The 21,689-nt window shown below is 62.8% G+C and overlaps 3 protein-coding genes across 11 annotated transcripts in view; 2 read left to right on the top strand and 1 right to left on the bottom strand.

Annotated features, from left to right (window-relative positions):
• Window positions 1–9,396, bottom strand: part of SLC39A11 (solute carrier family 39 member 11) — a 106,254-nt gene extending 96,858 nt beyond the window's left edge. For 2 of the 4 annotated variants that reach the window (XM_075440982.1, XM_075440979.1), the window contains exons 1-3: window positions 9,329–9,396; window positions 8,088–8,201; window positions 7,047–7,085 (exon numbers count right to left, since the gene is read on the bottom strand). In XM_075440982.1, the coding sequence (XP_075297097.1) occupies window positions 7,047–7,085; window positions 8,088–8,195 (147 nt within the window). In that variant the 5' untranslated portion in view covers window positions 8,196–8,201; window positions 9,329–9,396. Of the gene's footprint in view, window positions 1–7,046; window positions 7,086–8,087; window positions 8,202–8,643; window positions 8,660–9,328 lie in introns of those variants that run through there. The other 2 variants (XM_075440981.1, XM_075440980.1) reach the window with 2 other exon arrangements.
• The window catches only part of RPL38 (ribosomal protein L38), a 488,213-nt gene that overhangs the window by 298,646 nt on the left and 167,878 nt on the right, over window positions 1–21,689 (top strand). The window lies entirely within an intron of this gene.
• SSTR2 (somatostatin receptor 2) lies at window positions 17,484–20,540 on the top strand. 5 transcript variants are annotated; one of them, XM_075441192.1, is made up of 2 exons: window positions 17,484–17,560; window positions 18,104–20,540. In XM_075441192.1, exon 2 carries the CDS (start codon window positions 18,186–18,188, stop codon window positions 19,299–19,301), a length of 1,116 nt encoding a protein of 371 aa, XP_075297307.1. In that variant the 5' UTR covers window positions 17,484–17,560; window positions 18,104–18,185; the 3' UTR covers window positions 19,302–20,540. The 5 variants fall into 5 exon arrangements, with proteins under 5 accessions (XP_075297307.1, XP_075297308.1, XP_075297305.1 ...); XM_075441193.1 differs by having other exon boundaries at window positions 17,510–17,575; window positions 18,125–20,540; XM_075441190.1 differs by having other exon boundaries at window positions 17,515–17,575.

Here is a 21,689-nt window from a genome sequence, read left to right on the forward strand (position 1 = left end):
ACTGCCCTGCAAGAGAAGGGACAACATCCCCGTGGCTCCCCTCGGCTCCAGGTTTCAGGACACAGGCTGGCTTGGGAGCAGCCAAGCTCCTGCTCACAGGTGCTACCTCCAGCCCACCCCTCCGGTTCAGCAGCACCCCTTATCAGATGATGCTCGTGAACTACTACAGAACTAGAATTACACAAGCACAGGCTGGGCGGAGAGCGGCTCGAGAGCAGCCCTGAGGAGAAGGACTTGGGGGTACTGGTGGGTGAGAAGCTCAACATCAGCTGGCGATGTGCGCTGGCAGCCCAGAAAGCCACCCGTACCCTGGGCTGCATCGAGAGCAGCGTGGGCAGCAGGGCGAGGGGGGGGATTCTGCCCCTTGACTCCGCTCTCGTCAGACCCCACCTGGAGTCCTGTGTCCAGCTCTGGAGCCCCCAACATCAGAAGGACAGGGATGTGTTGGAGCGGGGCCAGAGGAGGGACACGGAGATGATCAGAGGGCTGGAGCCCCTCTCCTCCGAGGACAGGCTGAGGGAGCTGGGGCTGCTCAGCCTGGAGAAGAGAAGGCTCCGGGGAGACCGTAGAGCAGCTGCCAGTGCCTGGAGGGGCTACAGGAAGGATGGAGAGGGGCTTTTCACAAGGGGGTGCAGGGACAGGACAAGGGGGAACGGCTCTAAACTAAAAGAGGGCAGATTGAGATTAGAGATGAGGAAGAAATTCTTCCCCATGAGGGTGGTGAGGCCCTGGCCCAGGCTGCCCAGAGAAGCTGTGGCTGCCCCCTCCCTGGCAGTGCTCAAGGCCAGGTTGGATGGAGCTCTGAGCACCCTGGGCTGGTGGAAGATGTCCCTGCTCCTGGCAGGGGGGTTGGAACCAGATGAGCTTTAAGGTCCCTTCCAACCCAAACCAGTCTATGATTCTAACTAACAAAAGGGTGAGGATTTCTGCCAGCGAGCTAATTTAAGTAAAAAAAATCACACTTCTTTCAAACCTTTGTCCAGCCAGGGACAAGAACCCAAACCCCACCGATGTCACCGAGCAAGCTGGTGTCAAAGGCAGGAATAAAACAGAACAAGCCTGCCTGGGCTCTCCTCAGATCAATAAAACACGAAGGCAGCTCGGCAGAGGGTACGATCTTCTGCACAAAGCCTTCCCCTCACACCAGCCCTGCTCCGCTCAGCCCAGCCAAGGCGGGGAGCAGGGACCCACAGGGCGCCGGCTCGCTGGCACCGCGACACGCATCTCCTGCCAAACTGGATTTGTATCCCTGGGATGCATCAGCGTAGCCGGAGACAAAAGCCAGGCTCAAAACCCGACTGCCTCTCGTGCCACGGAAAATGACTGAACCCAGGCCTGGGATGGGAAACCCTGAAAGCGTGCCAGGCAGCAGGATTTACACCCACAGCCTGCCCCAGGGCTCGGCGGGGCTCCGTCGCTGACCCCTGGACCAGCATCTCCATCCAGGCAGGGTCTCGACACGGGTGCCCGAGCCAGGCTCTGCCGAACACTGCCATGCCAACACTCCTCTCCTCCCGGACCGCAGAGCCAGCACCATCCCGGCTCAGCCCACACGGCTTCAGAGCCGCACAGGAGCTTTCTTTTTCTGCAAATACAGAATAAACAGGACAGTGACCTTCACCCGAAGCTGCAGCCGGCCCTGCCGGACCCCGGGGCGAGGGGGAGAGTCCCTGCACAGCCGAGTCTGGTACCGCACCGCTGCGTTAAAATTAAAGCCGTCCCGCCTGCCGCAAGCGGCAACATCTCGCCGCGCTCCTGCGGGATCATCGGGCTGAGAACGGCAGCTTCGAGGGAAACAGCCACGTTAACAGCGTGCGGATCAGAAAACCCAAGCTGCTGACGAGCAAAGGAGACCCCCTTGGCAGGACAGGAAAGAAAAGCGGAAGGCGAGAGACTGGCAGGGTACCTTCCCCGCCAGACCCCTGGCTTGACTTCATCAAGGCTCCAACGACGAGAACCGGCCTCGGTAGACCTGTCTAAATTACTGATGCTGTTTTAAACAGCACTGAAAGGGAATACTCAATACCAGGTGTGCCTGGTGCAGTTGAAAGAGCGTGTCGTCAGGGTTTTCTGCTTCACCCGAGACAGAACAAACCAAGCTGCGACCCAGCAAGAGGAACAGCCACGCGAGGCTGTGGGGAAGGAGGGCTGCAAGTGTTCATGGAGCGTCTGCGATGTCCGAGAACACAGCACCTCCAGGATAACACCGAGATAACAGAGCACATCTGAAAAAAAAGAGGGCTTATTTAAGAATATCAGGATTTAAGAGAAACACTAGAATTCCACATCAGATGCCCAAGCAAGCAAAGCCTTGTCTCCATGGAAACACATCACCTCCGAGGCTTTTGTGTACAAAACCCTCTATTATCCGTGATTTCCAGAAAGGGAACTGAGGCAGAGAGAAGCTAAATGCTCAGATGCCGAGCGGAGGTATCAGGCTGGAAGAAGCCGAGCTCATTCCCTTCACCCGAGCTGACGCTCGTGCCGTCGGACGTGGCCAGCCCGAGCCGTGCCAGAAGCAGATTCTGCCGTGCCAGAAGCGGATTCTGCTCTCTCCAGCTCGGAGCACGGCCATTCGACTGCGCGCCCAAGCTTACACTGGCTTCCCCCAGACCAGACAGCACATCCACGCCAAGCCACAGCTTTCTGGATCCCAAACCCCCACTCTGCATGCCGGACTGTCCTCGAGGTCGCCCGGGCATCCCTGACCCATGTCCTCCTCCTGGCTCGGCAGCGGTAGAGAAGTTTTTAGCTAATCCTGGGTTTATTTCGCTTTGCCAGCTCGCAGAAGACAAGCAGGCAAGTCATCACCAAGAGGAGAGAGAACCACCAGTTCACAAGGGCAGCGTAACTGAAGCCAGCAGCCCAGATTTCAGAGCAGGGGTACAGAGGAAGGTAAGTTCTGCCTCTCCCTACCCCAGTGCTTGGAGAAAGAGCCAGTACCTAACTGCAAGCGAGCGACATCAAGGACACGGCGTTTTAAATAGAAATCCCTTAGAGCAAGAGCAGCAGCCCACGATCAGAGCAACGTCGCTGTCTGAAGAAGCGCTTCTTAAAGGGGAGAAGAAAGTGAGAACTGCACAAATAGGTTTCAAAACCGGCTGCTCCACACCCTGCTTCTTCCCCTACACAAAGCCAGGCCAGTAACACACAGAGAGCCCGCGCAGAGGTTCCCCCGACCCGGTTCTGCAGCACCAGCCCGGGCGAGGCAGGAACAGCCTCTCGTCCCAGCCAGCCATGGACTTGGGGGCTGGGCTAGATGACCTCTAAAGGTCCCTTCCAACCCAAAGCATGCTGTGATCCTGTGATTCTCAGCCCATCTGGGATCCCTCTCCAAGCACAGCCAGCCTCCAGCATCGCGTCCCAGCTCCACCATCCCACTCCCACCTGCCCGCAGCGAGCTGCGAGTCGGCCATGCTCCCTCCTGCCGAGGGGCCAGGGTCAGGAGGGGGTTTCTTCTCCAGCTTCTCCGTGGACTCTTGGCAAAGCCATCAAGCACACACATCACCAGCATTTTCCCTGTCTGCAGATGGAGGAAAACGCTTCCCACATTGGTAAACCCTTCTGGGTCAGGATGGGATAGAGACACAGCTGGTGACGCTGCTGGTCGAGCGATCACAACGCTGCTCAGCTGGGAAAAGAAAAACTCTGCTAAAAACTCAGGGGGACCTGAGGGAACCCCTAAAGCCCTCCCCGGCCCCGGGCAGCATCGAGGCGCGAGGCCAAGCGCAGCGCTCGCAGGAGGGTACGCCAGCCCCTTGTTCTGACGCAAGGTGAAGAGCTACAGGCACATCTGGAGCAAACCGAGCAAAAGGAAGGTAGAAGTTCCAACCTCTGGTGCTTTTGCCACATCACTGCCACCCAAAGACTCAACCAGCAAGCAAGGACCTGCTCCCAGCAAGCCCAGTGGCCCCAGAAGCAACGGCGGCACAATCACCTGCGGATCTCCAGCACCTTCCTTGGAAAGCACTGGTCCTGGCCGTGCCGCATCAGGGCAGGGCTGCGGTGACCCTGGGGGACACAGGCACCTCACCCTAGCCAGCACCAGCCTCAGCAGCTCAGAAACCGAGAAACCTTCCCAAACTGCAGCTCATGGGTGGTTTACAGAATCCCAGCATGGCAGGGGTTGGCAGGGACCTCTGTGGGTCACCCAGCCCAACCCCCTGCCCAAGCAGGGTCACCTACAGCAGGCTGCACAGGACCTTGTCCAGGCGGGGCTGGAATATCTCCAGAGAAGGAGACTCCACAGCCTCCCTGGGCAGCCTGGGCCAGGGCTCCGTCACCCTCAGAGGGAAGAAGTTCTTCCTCGGGTTCAGCTGGAGCTTCCTCGGCTTCAGTTTGTGCCCGTTGCCCCTTGTCCTGTCGCTGGGCACCACTGGAAAGAGTCTGGCCCCATCCTCCTGACCCCCACCCTGCAGATATTTAGAGGCATTTCTCAGGTCCCCTCTCAGCCTTCTCTTCTCCAGGCTGAACAAGCCCAGCTCCCTCAGCCTCTCCTCGTAGCAGAGATGCTCCAGTCCCCTCCTCATCCTCGTAGCCCTCCGCTGGACTCTCTCCAGTAGCTCCTCATCTTTCTTGAACTGGGGAGCCCAGCACTGGACCCAGCACTGCAGATGGGGCCTCCCCAGGGCAGAGCAGAGGGGCAGGAGAACCTCCCTCGCCCTGCTGCCCACACTCCTCTTGATGCACCCCAGGATCCCATTGGCCTTCTTGGCAACCAGCAACGTGGCAGCACCTTCTGCCAGAAGGACCTGCCACCGCGGGCTTCCTCACTGACATCCCCCTCCAGATCCTGCAGTCACCCCAGAAAAAATTCCCCTTCCCTGCCCCAGGCACAGCAAATTGAAAGAAGCTGGGGGAGAAGCAAATGTTTGCAGGGCTTCTGCTTTCCCAGCCGAGCCACACCTCTGCGGCACGAGGATGACTCAGTGCTCCTGGCAGGGTGACGTGGTGGCCACGGCAAGGACGGCACCGCGCTGTGCCGGGTCAAACACCCCACTGTGCCCCGGTAGCTCCCCAGCTGCAGGATGGCTGTGCTGGCTGCTTCGGGAGCCAGCGATGCCACAGCGAGGGGACAGGCCAGCCCACGCTGTCCCCAGCAGCATCGCTCCACACCACAGCGGTGGCTCGGACTTGGCTTGCAGGGACCAGGGTGTGTCTTCCCGAGAAAAACAACTCGGAAATCAAACCACAGAGCAAAGCTCCAGAAGGGGCAATGCCTAACGCAAGTGATTCCTTCACAAACAACGGCCCAAGAACCTGCTGCAACAGACGAGCTGAATTATTCACACCCGTTGGGGGTCACAGGCAGGTTCCGGGAAAGCTTGCCAAGGAGCAAACCGAGCCTTGCAGCATCTCACCTCGCCCACCGCGACTCGCTCGGTGCAGCTGGGTTTGCTTCAGGCTTCGGGAACAGCAGCAGAGCCGCCATCTGCAGAGCTGCCAGCAGTCACCTCGCCCCGTCATCAGCGGCGTCTGGGGGTGCCCGGGGTGGGGGGAAGGAGCCCGGCTCCACGCACGGTCTCAGCACGAGCAGCGTTCCCGTCTGCTGCGGCGCAGACCCTCGCGCTGCCGGGCTCGTGGTTCACCCCGAAACCTGGCATCGCCCACGCGCCACGTGCCTGCTACGCAGCCAGGACACAGCAAGTCTGTGTTTTTTCTAAGGTCCCCTCGCAGCCTTCTCTTCTCCAGGCTGAACAAACCCAGCTCCCTCAGCCTTTCCTCGTAGGAGAGATGCTCCAGTCCCCTCCTCATCCTCGCAGCCCTCCACTGGACTCTCTCCAGTAGCTCCTCATCTCTCTTGAACTGGGGAGCCCAGCACTGGACACAGCACTGCAGATGGGGCCTCACCAGAGCAGAGGGGGAGGAGAACCTCCCTTGCCCTGCTGCCCACACTCTTCTTAAGACACTCCAGGAGAAAAAAACAAACACCCATCACACAGTCTGGGAAGATGCGCCTTCCACCGAGGGCACACACCCCGGCCCAGCTTCCAGGCACACAACAGCATCTCAGGGAAAACAAGTGTGATTTATCAGGTCCAAACAAGCCTCCACCTGCTCCCCATCGCCCCAGAGTCCAGCCAGCAGGAGAAGGTCTCCGTTCACAAGCCCCAACACAACTTCAAGCCACACAGTTCCATGTCTCCCTCCAAGAAAGACGCAGTGAGCCCCACATTTACCGTACACCCTTGCTGCAGGGCAGTGATGTCTTCATTCCTCCCCCTCCCACGGGCGTAAACCCCCCACGCTCTGCAGCAGAGCGAGCAGCACAAAGCAAGCAACACAAAATCGCCTCCAGGACAAGGGCTCTCCTGCCCATCTTCACAGCACCAGTGCTACAGGAGGAGCGATTCCAAAGCCCAACAAGATGAGAGGGGTTTAACTCAAGAGGCAGATCTGGCATGGGCAGCTCAACACACTCACGGACCCCCTCGTGCCACCTCCACCCTCACCGACGAGGCACCCAGACGCGACGAGACACGACCCGCACCGTGCCCTTCCCTGCCCCACCTGCCTCTCCGGCGATCATAGAATGGTTTGGGTTGGAAGGGACCTTAAAGCTCATCTGGTTCCAACCCCCTTCCAGGAGCAGGGACATCTTCCACCAGCCCAGGCTGCTCAGAGCTTCATCCAACCTGGCCTTGAACCCTGCCAGGGAGGGGGCAGCCACAGCTTCTCTGGGCAGCCTGGGCCAGGGCCTCACCACCCTCATGGGGAAGAATTTCTTCCTAATCTCTAATCTCAATCTGCCCTCTTTTAGTTTAGAGCCGTTCCCCCTTGTCCTATCACTGCACCCCCTTGTGAAAAGCCCCTCTCCACCCTTCCTGTTGGCCCCTCCAGGCACTGGCTGCTGCTCTAAGGTCACCCCGGAGCCTTCTCTTCTCCAGGCTGAGCAGCCCCAGCTCCCTCACCCTGTCCTCGGAGGAGAGGGGCTCCAGCCCTCAAAGATTACCCAAGAAACGCGAACGGGCCACCAAGCAAAGCGTGGCGGGGCTTCGGCAGGAGACCGCGGGCAGGGACGATGAGCAGCCGGACGCTGTACTTACCCCTGCGGCGAAGCCTAGGCTCCCATCGAGGATCCGCCTCTGCAAAACAAAACCCGAACAGCGGACGCACCGTTTACTCCCGGCAGAAGCCGTGGAGCGCGCCCACGCCACAAACCGTGCGAGGGGGAAGGCAGCCGCGCCGAGAGCACTTTCCTCTCCCCATCCCCGCCACCCAGGCGATTTCTGTGCTTCGAGGCAAGCGCCGTGCTCCCCACGCAGCAGAGCCCACCATCACCCAGAGCCTCCAGCGCAGCCTGCCTCCCCCAACCCACCCCCGCTGCCCGGACGGGGCTCGGCCCAGCCAGCGCCCACGCCGAAACGCTGCGAGGGCACGGAGGGGTAAACCAGAAACCCTCCCGCCCATCCGTAGCGCCCGCGTTTCCCTCCCTTGATGGTTTTGACGCCTCTAACAAGGGGCTGCTGGAAACGAAGCCATCGGTCCTCCAGTAACCCAGCACCCCTCCTGCCCACCTAACTCCCAGCGCGGTTCTTCTCCAGCACGTCGCCCTCCCCCAGGAAGAAACCCAACGTGCTACTGCAAAGGGAATCTCACTTTGCAACCAACTCCTGAATAAATCACCACAAGGGAGAGGCATAAATAATAAATCCATCCGGGCAATTCTGAACACAACAGCAAGGGGGGGGACACACACTCTAATTTTGGAATGCAGGATGACTTCACGCTCAGCGCTTTGCTGGTTCTGAGCGCGGGCTGACCCAAATCCCGCACCCGAGAAACCAGGCTGCAGGAGGAGAACCTGCTGTGCCGAGCACGGAGCCCTGCCCGCAGCTCTGCCCCAGCTCCCGAGCGCCGGGAGCCGAGCTGCGGCACATACCACAGCCCGGGGTCAGGAATTTGATTTCCTTCCCCTCTTCTGTGTTGACACACAGGAGGGAAACGAGCTGGATTTTTCCTCCTCCTGCCCCAGGACCTCCCAGGGTCAATGTCAGCTCCCTCAGGCTCAGGACCAGGCACCCAAACCCCGCCACGAGCGCATCACAGCCCCCGTCCGGGACCCAGGACGGGGTCTCAGCACCCACCTGCCCGCTGGAGAACACGAACACCAGCGCCGAGCCAGCCGCCGTCAGCCCCCACGTCAGGAAGGTGCCCAGCACCGACTGCAGCACCGGCCCGTGCCCCGGGATCATGCTGACCTAGGAGAGACGAGGAACGTCAGGGGAAGTGCCTGCTGCTTAAAAACCAAGAACAACCCCCAAAATTCCTACCCGGCCGAGGGGGGAGCGCCCAGAACCCCTCTCACCAAAGGGGACGGGGTGAGCTTAACCCGCAACGCCACTCCAAGCTTCACTCTTCCCGTTACGGAAGGTTTTCCGATTTAATCCGAGCTCAGAGGAGCAGGAGGAACGGGACACACCAGGACCCCACGCTGACTCTGCGCTCAGCCCCCCAAGCCAGCACCTGGGCAGAGCGGCTCCGAATAAACAGGGCTGAAGAAACGGGGATGAAGAAACGGGGCTGAAGCCTCGCCGAGCAAGGGGACACTTCACCCCCCGTCCCCGGGCAGCCCCAGGCACGCGCATCACGTCCCTCTTCTCGGCAGCGCTTATTTGTGCCCAAAAAACCCCCCAATTTTACCGCAAAGAGTGTTTTGGCTGGAGGCGAACACCCTGGCAGCACCCGGCTCGAGGCACCCCGGGACCCACGCAAAAAGGGGAACCAGGGACGGGGACGGAAGCGGGGCCCAGGGCTGCGGCCGGGGACCGGGGCAGGGTCAGCAGCGCAGGGTCAGCCCCGCACCCGCGGAGCTGCCGCGAAAATATAAATACAGCCATATAGGCAGCAAAATGTGTCCGTGCTTATACATTTATATGTAAATACATCAGAATACACGTCTTCATGCATTTATAAGGAAATATGTATCAAAATCCACAGGTCTCTACACATTTATAAGTAAAATATCAAAATCCACGTGTATTTCCATATAAATATATCAAGAATACCCTCACCATCACCTCCCCCCCCCCTCCAAGGCCCTCCCGGGTCCCGGCCTTGCCCCAGGGCCGCTGCCGAACCCTGCGGGGTGGGTGCCCGGGTGGGTGCCCGGGTCAGACACCCCCCCCCCCGGTTGCCCGGCCCCGGGGAGCGGGAGACCCCCTCCCCTGCAGCCCTGCACCCCAAGGGAGGGGACCCCAAACCCTACCGCGAGCACCCCAGCCCCGGCACCCTGCACCCCCCTGGGCGCTACTGCAGCAGCCCAGCCGGGCCCAGGAACCCCCCTGAGCCACCCCCGTTGGCCCCCGAACCCCCCGGCCCCGCTCACCGCCGCGGCCCCGCCGCCACTTCCTGGTGCCGGCACACGTGTCGCCGCCGCCGCCCCGCCCACCACGGCGGTCTCCGCCAATGGGAGTGCGGCGGGGGCGGGCCGCCCGCGGCTTTGCGTTTCGGGCGGGCGAGGCGGAGGGAGAACGTAGCGGGCGGGCGAGCAGTAGGGAGTGCGATGCGGGCGGGCGCGGCAAGGCTGCGGGGGAAGTGGGGGGAAGGTGGCATTGCCCCCGCCACCCCCGGGTACGGCGCGGCCCCCCCCCCCTCCCCGGCGGCAAGGGGACCCCCGGGCAGGGCTTCCCGCTGCGCAGCTCCTGGCCTTTGCCCTGAGACCGTTGCTTCTGCCACCCAGCAGCTGGTGAGCATGGCCCCGCCGTTAGCACGGCTGTGCCCACGCAGCACAATTAGCCGCGCTCATTAACAACCGGAGGCTGCACCTTAACGAGCAGCGCACGGCCGACCTCCGTTCTTATAGAATCATAGACTGGTTTGGGTTGGAAGGGACCTTAAAGCTCATCTGGTTCCAACCCCCCTGCCAGGAGCAGGGACATCTTCCACCAGCCCAGGGTGCTCAGAGCTCCATCCAACCTGGCCTTGAGCACTGCCAGGGATGGGGCAGCCACAGCTTCTCTGGGCAGCCTGGGCCAGGGCCTCACCACCCTCATGGGGAAGAATTTCTTCCTAATCTCTAATCTCAATCTGCCCTCTGTTAGTTTAGAGCCATTCCCCCTTGTCCTATCCCTGCACCCCCTTGTGAAAAGCCCCTCTCCATCCTTCCTGTAGCCCCTCCAGGCACTGGCAGCTGCTCTAAGGTCTCCCCGGAGCCTTCTCTTCTCCAGGCTGAGCAGCCCCAGCTCCCTCAGCCTGTCCTCAGAGGAGAGGGGCTCCAGCCCTCGGATCATCTCCGTGGCCTCCTCTGGCCCCACTCCAACACATCCCTGTCCTTCTGATGTTGGGGGCTCCAGAGCTGGACACAGGACTCCAGGTGGGGTCTGACGAGAGCAGAGTAAAGGAGCAGAACCCCCCCCCTCGCCCTGCTGCCCACGCTGCTCTCGATGCAGCCCAGGGTACGGGTGGCTTTCTGGGCTGCCAGCGCTTCTCGCCGGTGCCTCCTGCTTGTGCCACGCCAGACGGTGATGGGGGTGGCAGAAGGACACATCCAGCTCTTCTGCAACATAACCCCGCTTGATGAGAGCATTTGTCTTTTCACAGCCTTTGATCAGCCTCCCCTGCCACAGCTGGGAAAGGTCAAGGCCATTTGAAACCTCCCTGATTTAGGATTTAATCAATCTCCCCCTGTAATTGCCTGCATCCTTCATTAGCTGCGGTAACGAGGCAGATGCAGCGCGAGGTGCCAGCTGGGAGGGCCGCGGGGACGGAGCAAACGGAGCTCCCCTCGTCATCCCGGGTTCACAGTGACAGGGGATGGCAGGGCCAGGGACAGCTGGTGAGCTGGCGGGGATGGCGGCAGGGTCACGGCTGGCGGGGACATCCCTGCCTGGGGACGCGTGGGCGGCCGCGGCAGTGGGGACGGTCATGATAGCAGCGACGATCCGTGCAGAAGCACCAGCAAAACCAGCTCACACCTCCCTTTCCCCAGTGACATTTCTGTGTGTGGAGACACCCCCGTGTCACCTTCCCCAGGATCACAGAATCACAGAATCCCATCATGGTGGGGGTTGGCAGGGCCCTCTGTGGGTCACCCAGCCCAACCCCCTGCCCAAGCAGGGTCACCCAGAGCAGGCTGCACAGCACCGCGACCAGGCAGGTCTGGAATATCTCCAGAGAAGGAGACTCCACAGCCTCCCTGGGCAGCCTGGGCCAGGGCTCCGTCACCCTCAGAGGGAAGAAGTTCTTCCTCGGGTTCAGCTGGAGCTTCCTCGGCTTCAGTTTGTGCCCGTTGCCCCTTGTCCTGTCGCTGGGCACCACTGGAAAGAGTCTGGCCCCGTCCTCCCGCCTGCGCACCGTCCTGCTCAGCCCCAGCGAGGGATGGGGACAGCGTCCAGCCCGTCCCCACGCCGGGCATCCGGGCAGTTACCCCCCGCCACACCCCGGCAAAGGCAGCTCCTGCAGCAGCACCAGGGAGGCTGGGACCTTGGGAGCCATGCACTTCCCAGAGTCCCTGAAACAAATTTTAAAATGAGGAAAGGGACAAAAATTCTGGCGCACCCTCTCTCATTAAGGTGCGTGAGATGATGCAAGGGGCAGCTCCGCAGTCCTGGCTCCAGGGAACCTCTGGGCTGCGGGGCAGCCAGGACCCAGACCCCTTCGTTCTGTTGCAATGAAGCCCCTGAGCGATGTCTGGGGTAGCTGTGGCAGGCGGAGGGTGCGGGGACACGTCCCAGCAGAGCGATGGCCCGGGGCACTGCCGGTCTGGGGACACTGCAGAGGTGCCTATCACCGGGCACGGCAAGCAGGGTCCCCCCGCCCCAGCCCCTTTGCTCAGGCTGGGCTCGTGGCCAGGCTCCTTCCCAACCCAAATCCACCCGTGTCAAGCCGGGGAGGTGGATGGAGCCAGCCTGGACCCACACCAGGGCGGCTGCTGAGCTGAGGGATCGAGGGCAGCCGGAACCATCCCGGAGGACAGGGCACGGGAGAAGCGCAGCAGGACCACGCCGTCCCCATCCCACGAGCTGACGGCACCGTTTAGTCACAGGTTTACCCTGTGATTATATACATATATATACATATATATACATACAGGGCTACGAGGATGAGGAGGGGACTGGAGCATCTCTCCTACGAGGGGAGGCTGAGGGAGCTGGGCTTGTTCAGCCTGGAGAAGAGAAGGCTGAGAGGGGACCTTAGAAATGCCTCTAAATATCTGCAGGGTGGGGGTCAGGAGGACGGGGCCAGACTCTTTCCAGTGGTGCCCAGCGACAGGACAAGGGGCAACGGGCACAAACTGAAGTCGAGGAAGCTCCAGCTGAACCCGAGGAAGAACTTCTTCCCTCTGAGGGTGACGGAGCCCTGGCCCAGGCTGCCCAGGGAGGCTGTGGAGTCTCCTTCTCTGGAGATATTCCAGCCCCACCTGGACGCGGTGCTGTGCAGCCTGCTCTGGGTGACCCTGCTTGGGCAGGGGGTTGGGCTGGGTGACCCACAGAGGGCCCTGCCAACCCCTACCATTCTGTGATACTTATTATACATATGTATTATACATCTATATTATGCATATATATTATACATCTATATTATATATTATACATATCGATTATCATGTATATAATATTATATATTACACATATATAAGTATTATAGACAGCTTTACCCTTCCCCCCCGGCTTTTGGCTCGCCGTGAGAGACACGATGGACCCAGCGCAAGGCTTGGGGAGCGCAGAGTCCTGCCAGCGCCGAGCTCCGACCCCGCGGCTGCTGCGAGCAGGAGGGGACACGAGCACCAGCGGATCGGCGCGTGCCGTAACCAACCCTGACATTTCCAGCTGGTGCGGGAAGGCCGGCTGCCAGGCGCAGAGTACTGTTAAGTCCCGATTTAATGCACGCGACCCTCCAACGAGCCAGGCACAGCACGGGGAGACGCGGGCAGGAGCAGAGATTTTGGTCCGTGGTTGCCAAAGGCTCGTTAGCATCAGGGGTTTAGCGATGTGATTCATGGGGAATGTGCCCAGGAGCTTTCCCCGCAGCCCAGCGCTGGCACCCTCGGCAGAGATCGATAAACTAATTATGGAGGCAAATAACGGCGGGGTGAGGATGGGAGAGGCGGGAGTGGGAGGAAGGAGGCATCTGCAGGGAGGTCTGGAGGGAGCGGGAGGCAGCCCTGGGGAAGGAGCCCTGTGCGGGGGGTGTGGGGCTCCCCCGGGAAGGCAGCCGGCATCCCGCGGGGTCTGGGTGCTGCGGGGGTGCGGGGACGCTGCCGCAGGGTGAAGGCACCGGCGTCTCTCCTTCCCCATCCATCACCGCTGCGGACGCTGCCCGATGAGATCAGGTCCTGGGGCAGCAGCCAGCCCGGTCCTGCCCTGCCTGGGGGGTGAGGGGAGGGGGTCCAGGCCTGCTTGTCGGCTGATCAGCAGAAAGCAAAGCCTCCCTCCATCCCAGGCATCCCAGCGATGGAGCCAGGCAGTCTCTGGTTGGGCGTCAGCAGAGCCACCGAAGCCGCTCGTGGCTGTTGGGCTGGAGACGGGCAGGGAAAGGGCAGAGCCACCCAGAACACCCACGGGAGAGGAAGCTCCACAGCCATCTCTGCCGGTGCCAGCCCTGTCCCTATGGCCACGGGGGACAGCGGGGTCCCTCTGAGGGCTGGGGGGGAGCGGGCTTGGGCATGGCTGCCCCGTGCGCGGAGGCAGAGCTGCTCGGGGCCGGCTCGCCACCCTGCGCAGGCGATTACAAGCCCCAGGGCTCCTAGGGCTGGCACGGCATGCCGCGTGCTGGGAGTGGGGACAGTGACGGGGCTAGCGAGGCTTTGTGGCATCGCTGCTCCCTGCCAAGGTCCTTCCCACCACGCCGGGGGACACTGCAGCTGGGCAGAATCACAGAATCACAGAATCCCAGCATGGCAGGGGTTGGCAGGGCCCTCTGTGGGTCACCCAGCCCAACTCCCTGCCCAAGCAGGGTCACCCACAGCAGGCTGCACAGCACCGCGGCCAGGCAGGGCTGGAATAGCTCCAGAGAAGGAGACTCCACAGCCTCCCTGGGCAGCCTGGGCCAGGGCTCCGTCACCCTCAGAGGGAAGAAGTTCTTCCTCGTGTTCAGCTGGAACTTCCTCGGCTTCAGTTTGTGCCTGTTGCCCCTTGTCCTGTCGCTGGGCACCGGGAGGACGGGAGATGAGAGGGAGCTTTAGCCCCCAGGGACCTGTCCCCCAGCACAAACAGGGTCCGCAGCAATGACCCGGAGTTTTTGCCATCGGTCCTTAACAGAGGTCGTGGGAGAGATGAGCTGTGGGCAGGGTGACTCCTGAAGACAGCAGTGGACAGGGCTGAGACAGGCAGGGTGTGTGTGGGGACCCTGTGGCACCCACGTGGGACCCGAAGGTGGGTGGCCGGCCCCGTGCTCCCCATCTCTCCCCCAGCAGTGTGAGGTGGCTGCAGGAGTGCAGGAGGAGCAAGCCGCGGGGCGAGCTGCGCTGGGGAGCAAATCCTTCCCCTCCTGATTGCTGGGGAACGCCATCTGCCTCCCAATTCCCCCAGTTCCCCTCCGCCATCAGGGAGCCCCACCAGTCCAGCACAGCCTCCTTCATTCCTGCAAAATGCCGGAGGTCTCGCTGCCTCCCCTCCACGTATCGGGGAGAAAGGCCGGCTCACCCTACGCCGCCGTTGGCAATCGAAGCCCCGGCTCCTCGCGGAGCCCATCTCCAGGACAGGGGTCGAAAGCGCCGTTTGCCACGGGGAGTCTTGCAGAACAGCTGGGAACGGATAGCAGGAAACTTGGAAGGACTTTAAAAACCGCTTCGTGGTCACGTAATCCCCATGACCCTCTCCCATGGGCTCTGTCGGCCGTCGGAGGCTGGCGGGAAGAGGCCGGGCATTTCTGCTCTATCCAGCCCCGCCAGTAAATTGCTTTTCAGCCGAGTGGATGCTTCCCAGGCTGAAGGACAAAGAGGAGTTTATCTGCCAGCACCAAACCAGCTGCTGGGGTACAACGTCCCTCCGCACCAGGGACCACCCAGAGATGCAGATCAGACTCTACGCTAGGCTTTAATTCAACCTGAAATCTAAGCAGAATTTAAAAAAAAACCTTCAAAAGGCTCAAGCGCCGCTTCCCGATGCAGCTGGCTGCTGCTGCGCTCCTCGCTGGGTGGGTATCAGCTCAGATCAGCCCCTGAATAGACGCCAGCCTAGCACTGCACTCATTTGGGGGGTTTTAATGAAGAGCAGACAGCTCCCCGGTCTCTGCGTCTCATGCCAGCTGCCCACGGCTCCCGCTGGCCTGGGGACAGGCTGCTGCATCCCGGGCTGGGGACCTGCCTGGGTGCAGGGGCGAGGGGGCCACGCGCAGGGCTGAGGCACCCGAGGGAGGGATGCGGCAGCGTCACCGATTCGGGGGAGAAATTCCAGGCGGCAGCGCTGGGAACGCGCCCAGCGAGGCTTCGCACTGCCCTCCCCGCTGCCGGCGACGGCTGCCGACGCCGCTTTGAGGGAAGGGGACGGTCAGGACATCCCTCCTGGGCACAGGAACTGCTCGAGAGAGGATAAAATAGCAGTGAAAAGGTCAGGAGGCGTCAGCAGCCTCTCCCGTGCCACGCTGGTGGGCTGCACCCCCTCCTCCCCGGTGTCAGGGAACAGCTCTGCTCCGCCGGCTCCTCCGGCTGCGGTTCCGGCAGGCGGAGCGCGGCGGTGGTCCCACGCGCAGGCAGCCTGCCCGCAGCAGCACCCTGGGGGGCTGGCACCGGTGAGACGCGACGGGACACCCCAACCCCAGCTGGCAGCACCCCACAGAGACCCGGCGCTCCCAACCGCACCAGCCGAGCCGTCTGCTTCCCCATCCTCCCTCCTGACGCTCCTTTACTGGGATATTAATCTCCACATCATTTATTTCAGAAGCTCTTTCCAGCCTCTGGAGGATTTACGAGGCTGGTGGTGGTTCTGGCTGGTGCTTCGGGCCGCGGTGTCTTCAGACCCACCTTGGGAAGAGGATGGCCAAGTGCAAATGAGAACCTCGCCACCGGGACCGGCAGCCTCGCGCCGGGCTCTTTGTTCCAAGTCACTCTTAATTTCCTGCTTTCTATTGTCTCTTTGATGGGTGATGGAAAGGAGAGGGGGAAGGAATCACTGTCATTTAATTGCTTTCAAGATCTCAAACAAACTAGAGCAGAGGTTATCTCCCCCAAACCTCTCGTTTTTGGTCTTCCTCCCCCAGTCATCGTTACTGGGGAACTGCAGAGGGAGAGGCTGCAGCAGTAGCCGCCCATATTGCGCAAGTCCCTGGAGACCCCAAAGCTGTGGGCAATCACCAGAGACCCAAAAGCTGTGGGCAACCACGGGAGACCCCAAAGTTGTGGGCAACCACGGCATCGCCTCCCCGCCTCGCCCGGGCTGTGCCAAGCCCGCACGGACCCGCCTTGCTCTGCCTTTGGCAGCGAGGTGGAAAATCCTGGGGCCAAGGTACTCCCAGATTCCCAGGAGCCTTCGGGACTCTCTTGACGGCCCTTGGGGGTCTTCAGCTGGGGTCACAGTGTGGCCATCACGCTGCCATTGCCCCGTCCCATCCCTCCCACCCCGGTGGCCCTGGAGACATCAGGAGGAGTCGAGCCCTTTGCACCATCGCTGGAACCAGAGTGTTGCTTCTGCAGCAGGACTCAGGCAGGCTGAGGTTGTGTGAGGAAGAGGAAGGAGCCGAGGGGCACGTAGACCTGGAGGGTCTCTTCTGCTGGAAGCCCTGGGGAGCCAGGCAGGTCCCACCACGCTCTGTGGAGACGCAGGGTCCCTGCACCCACACTGCCGGCTGCACAGCATCTCCAGCACATGCCCCTGGGCCCCCCCCCCGTAAGCCCCTGGTTTTGGGCACCCTTCGCCGTGCGCCAACGGCCTCTGCGAGCAGGAGAAGGCTCTGTGGCTCCGTTCCTGGACGCAAAGCCTGGGTCTGCATGGCCGGCCGGACACCTCGGACCAGCACCCAGAGCCACGGGCAGCCAAGGTGCTGGCATGGGGGTGGGCGCAGAAGGGCAGGAGGCAGGGTGGGCACTGCAGGGGAGCTCGGCAGGACAGGCGGAGCAGGCAGGGTGGGCAGAGCAGGCGGGCAGGGAGGGGGGGCAGAGGAGGGCAGAGCAGAGCAGGGTGGGCAGAACAGGGTGGGCAGGGAGGTGAGCAAGCAGGGCGGGCAGAGCAGGGCAGAGGACGGCACAACAGCATGGGCAGAGCAGGGTGAGCAGGACAGGGTGGGCAGAGCAGGGTGGGCAGAGCAGGGTGGGCAGAGCAGGGCAGGGTGGGCAGGGCAGGGTGGGCAGGGTGGGCAGAGCAGGGCAGGGTGGGCAGCGCAGGGTGGGCAGCGCAGGGTGGGCAGCGCGGGCAGAGCAGGGTGGGCAGGGCAGGGTGGGCAGAGCAGGGTGGGCAGCGCGGGCAGGATGAGCAGAATAGGGCAGTGTGGGCAGGGTGGGCAGCGTGGGCAGGGTGGGCAGAGCAGGGCAGGGTGGGCAGAGCAGGGTGGGCAGCGCGGGCAGGGCTGTCCCCGCCCCGGCCCCGCAGAGCCGCCCCGCACGGGGCGGGGCGCAGCCGGTGCGCTGGGTCCGGCGGCGGCGGGGCCGCGGTGCGGAGCGGAGCCGAGCGGAGCAGCGGGCGCGGTGCGGTGCGGAGCGGTGCGGAGCCGAGCGGAGCGGCGGGCGCGGTGCGGAGCGGCGCGGTGCGGAGCGGCGGGCGCTGCCGGTGCCCCTCGGCGGGGGGGGTGGAGGTGGGGGGGGGAGCTGCTCCCGACCCCCGCGCCCCCGGCAGCCCTCCGTTGGGGTGTGGGTCCCGGCTCCGGGCTCGGGGTGCGGGTCCTGGCTGCGGGCTCGGGGTGCCGGTCCCGGCTGCGGGCTCGGGGTGCCGGTCCCGGCTCGGGTCGGGCGGCGGGCAGGGAGGAGGGGGCACCTGCCAAGGCACCGCGCTCAGTGCTGCAGGCGGGGGTCTTGCCCACCGGGGACCCACCGGTTGGGTGGGGGGAGTCGCCGGGAGTCCGGTACCGCCAGAGCCGGGAGGAGCTGCGGAGAGCCCGGAGCGGGCTGCGGTGGGGGAAAGGGGCTGGGGAAAGTCCCTCGCCGGGAGCATCTCTCCCGCGGAGCGTGGCAGCAGGGTGGGCAAATCCTCCCCGGGAATCTCTCCATTTCTCTGTGTTCTCTAATTTCTAGAATCTTCTCCTCCATCCCCAGAGCGAGGGGAGATGACATCTGGGCTCCTCTGAACCCGCAGCGCCCAGGGACCAGCGGAGCCATGGAGCTGGAATACGAGCTGCCCAACGCCACCGCGTTCTGGTTCTCCCCGGCTTCCCCCTTCGACAACTTCTCCATGGAGGCACCCACCAACGCGTCGCAGAACGCCACGGGCCAGCACTTTGACCTGACCAGCAACGCCATCCTCACCTTCATCTACTTCGTGGTCTGCATCATAGGGCTGTGCGGCAACACACTGGTGATATACGTCATCCTTCGTTACGCCAAGATGAAGACCATCACCAACATCTACATCCTCAACCTGGCCATCGCGGACGAGCTGTTCATGCTCGGCCTGCCCTTCCTGGCCATGCAGGTTGCCCTGGTGCACTGGCCCTTTGGCAAAGCCATCTGCAGAATCGTCATGACGGTGGATGGCATCAACCAGTTCACCAGTATCTTCTGCTTGACGGTCATGAGCATTGACCGGTACCTGGCTGTCGTCCACCCCATTAAATCTGCCAAGTGGAGGCGGCCCAGGACAGCCAAAATGATCAATGTGGCCGTTTGGGGTGTCTCCCTGTTGGTGATCATGCCCATCATGATTTATGCTGGGGTGCAGCAGAATCACGGCAGGAGTAGCTGCACCATCATCTGGCCAGGAGAGTCAGGCGCCTGGTACACGGGCTTCATCATCTACGCCTTCATCCTGGGCTTCCTGGTGCCTCTCACCATTATCTGCCTTTGCTACTTGTTCATCATTATCAAAGTCAAGTCCTCAGGCATCAGAGTGGGCTCCTCCAAGAGGAAAAAGTCCGAAAAGAAAGTCACCAGAATGGTCTCCATCGTGGTCGCTGTCTTCATCTTCTGCTGGCTCCCCTTTTACATCTTCAACGTTTCCTCAGTCTCCGTCCTCATCGTGCCCACGCCTGTCCTCAAGGGCATGTTCGACTTTGTGGTGGTCCTCAGTTACGCCAACAGCTGTGCCAACCCCATCCTTTATGCCTTCTTGTCCGACAACTTCAAGAAGAGCTTTCAGAACGTCCTCTGCCTGGTGAAGGTCAGCGGCATGGACGAGGCGGACCGGAGCGACAGCAAGCAGGACAAATCCAGGCTCAACGAGACCACAGAAACCCAAAGGACCCTGCTCAATGGTGACCTGCAGACGAGCATCTGAGGGGACAGCGGGGTTGTCCTTCCTTCGCCCTCCTCCTCCAGCTGCAGCAGGGTGGTGGCACGTACGGAGCCAGGGCGGGAGAGCCAGCTCAGGAGCCGGCGCTGCACACACCGATGGGTGGCCGAGGTCCTTGGCTGGGCTCCTCCTGAGCTGCTGGCGCGTTGGCTCTCAAGCGCTGGGAAGGAGACGGTTCGAGAGGAGCTGCCTCGCCAGGAAAACAAAGACAACTTGTGACAATGCAGCACATTTCAACACCAAAGTGCCACCGTGGACCACGGCCATCGCCGGGCCAGCTCCGCTGGCTCCCCCGGTGATACCTCGGGACTGGTTGGCTTCGGGTGCTCTGCCCCGGCACAGGTGCTTGCACGCGGACAAACTCGCACAGCGGGGTGACCTCGGGAGGAGCTGAGGCCTCGGGTGCGTGCCAACGCGTGTGCCGTGCCGGAGATGCACCGTCCTACGGCCAAGACCCGGTGGGGAGCTCCCCGGAGAGTCGGGGCGCGCTCCCGCCGTCACCCTCTCCGAGGTGGCAGGGATATTTGGGGTTGCGTTTTGCCCGGGCTGATGGGTTACTCCGCCGCAGGAGAGCCCCTTCCCTCCTCCCGCCGTGACGTCGCCTGCCCGCAGGTTTTCTCCTCGGATGGAGGATTTTCCCCCCTTTTTCCCTCCCCAGCAGCTGCTGCTCTGCCGGCCACCCGCATCTGCTCGCCGCCCATCCCCGGCTGCGCCGGCAGCCGAGACTGCCGCTCTCCCCGGTGAGCCACGGCCACGCCGGCTGAGCAGCCACGGCCCCAGTCCCTGGGGAGAAAGAAATCTTTGGAAGCATTTAAACAGCAGCAAAACCCCGGGGGTTTGGAGCACCCTGGCACTGCTGCCGATGGCTCCCGCTGCCGGGTGAGGCACGGGCTGGTCCTGCCCCGGCTCCGAGGATGGCTGGGGCTGCCGGCCCCACCGCGCGTGGCGAGCGAGCATCGACCGGCTGCCGGCGACGCCTGCCCTGCTCCTCCCAGGCAAGTCCCGCCAGAGGAAGGGGTGGTGGAGAGGATGGGGGACGGGAGGTGGGGGGTGCTGGGGACTTGGCCCCAACCCTCGTCCGAGCCGAAGGGACCGGGCAGAGCGGACAACGGGGTTTCCAGCACCAAGGCACGAGGAAGAGCAGGGCAGCATGTGTCCCCCTCGTCCCTCCCCAGCACCGCAGCGTGGGAAAGGGGGGACACGGGGTGCAGGCCTGTGTGAGGGCTGGTGGGTTTGGCCTGGTGTCGGCTGCATTTTGGCTTCTCAAGCCCGTCCTGGAGCACTCAGCTCTGTCCCTGTCCCTGTCCCTGTCCCTGTCCCTGTCCCTGCCTGCCCTCCCAGCTCAGCGCACAAACCCGGGGCTCAGGACCCCAGCCGCCCGTCCCTGCCCTGGCACAGCCACCCTGGGCCAGCGCAGCAGGAGCTCGAGGAAAGCCCAGGGGAGAGGGAGAAGTCCCGTCTTCCTCCCAGAGCGCCCGGAGCGGTTTCTGTGCCAGAGGCCAGACTCTGTTCACAGGCTCTGGCTCCAGAGCCGAGCCGTGGGAACGCGGTGGGCTAGGTGGAGAAAACAGCCGGGTCTTGCTCACCCTCCCCTTTCCCATCCCGCCCCGGCGTCCCCGCGGCAGCCCCGTCACCAGCAGACACGGAGCCTTCACCCCGTGCCACAAGCGATGCGGGACGCGAGGACGAGCGTTGCCCAGGGAGGTGCCGCCTGCTTTGGGGTGCTGCCTCGCTCGGCCGCGTACCCCTGCTCGACACTCCGAGAGCACTGCCTTGGGGAGAAGTTTTGCTGTGGCTCTGCAGCGAGACCCTGCCTGGGGCGTCACACACATCCAGCCGTGCCACCCCAGCACCCCCGGCAGCCCCCCAAAAAGAGCTCAGAGCCGGGCTCGACGCCTGCTCCCCGCCGCGGCTTTGCCAGACTCCGGCTCCAGTCCGGCAGCACCGGCACCGCGGCCACAGCGCGGGGCTCGGGGGCTTGCAGCAGGGAAAGCGGAGCGTGGTCAGCGTTTGCTTGCTCTGAACCATCGACCGCTGCTCCGAGGAACGCGTGGCCGCTCAGCGCCGAGCGGGGACCTGCCCAGTCCCCTCGCTGCCTGCGCCGGGCCGTGCCGGCAGCCGCTCACCCAGCGCATCCCCGCACCGGCTTCGTTAGGCGAAGCCGAGCCCGGGCTCCGCGACGGCGCGGGCTGCCCGGCTGATGCTGCAGGAATTAAAACGCGAGCAGCGTGTCACGCTACGGTGAGCGGCTGGAATATCCTCCGCTGGGGTAAGGCTTCGGTGGCACAGCTGCAGCGATGCGTCAGCGGGGCTTTGGGTGTTTCACATTCGGTGGGCGGTGAAGGAGTTATTTGTGTGGAAAGCGGGGGGGGG

This window comes from Opisthocomus hoazin, chromosome 21 (genome assembly GCF_030867145.1).
Source record: "Opisthocomus hoazin isolate bOpiHoa1 chromosome 21, bOpiHoa1.hap1, whole genome shotgun sequence".
In the NCBI taxonomy this organism is placed as follows: domain Eukaryota; kingdom Metazoa; phylum Chordata; class Aves; order Opisthocomiformes; family Opisthocomidae; genus Opisthocomus; species Opisthocomus hoazin.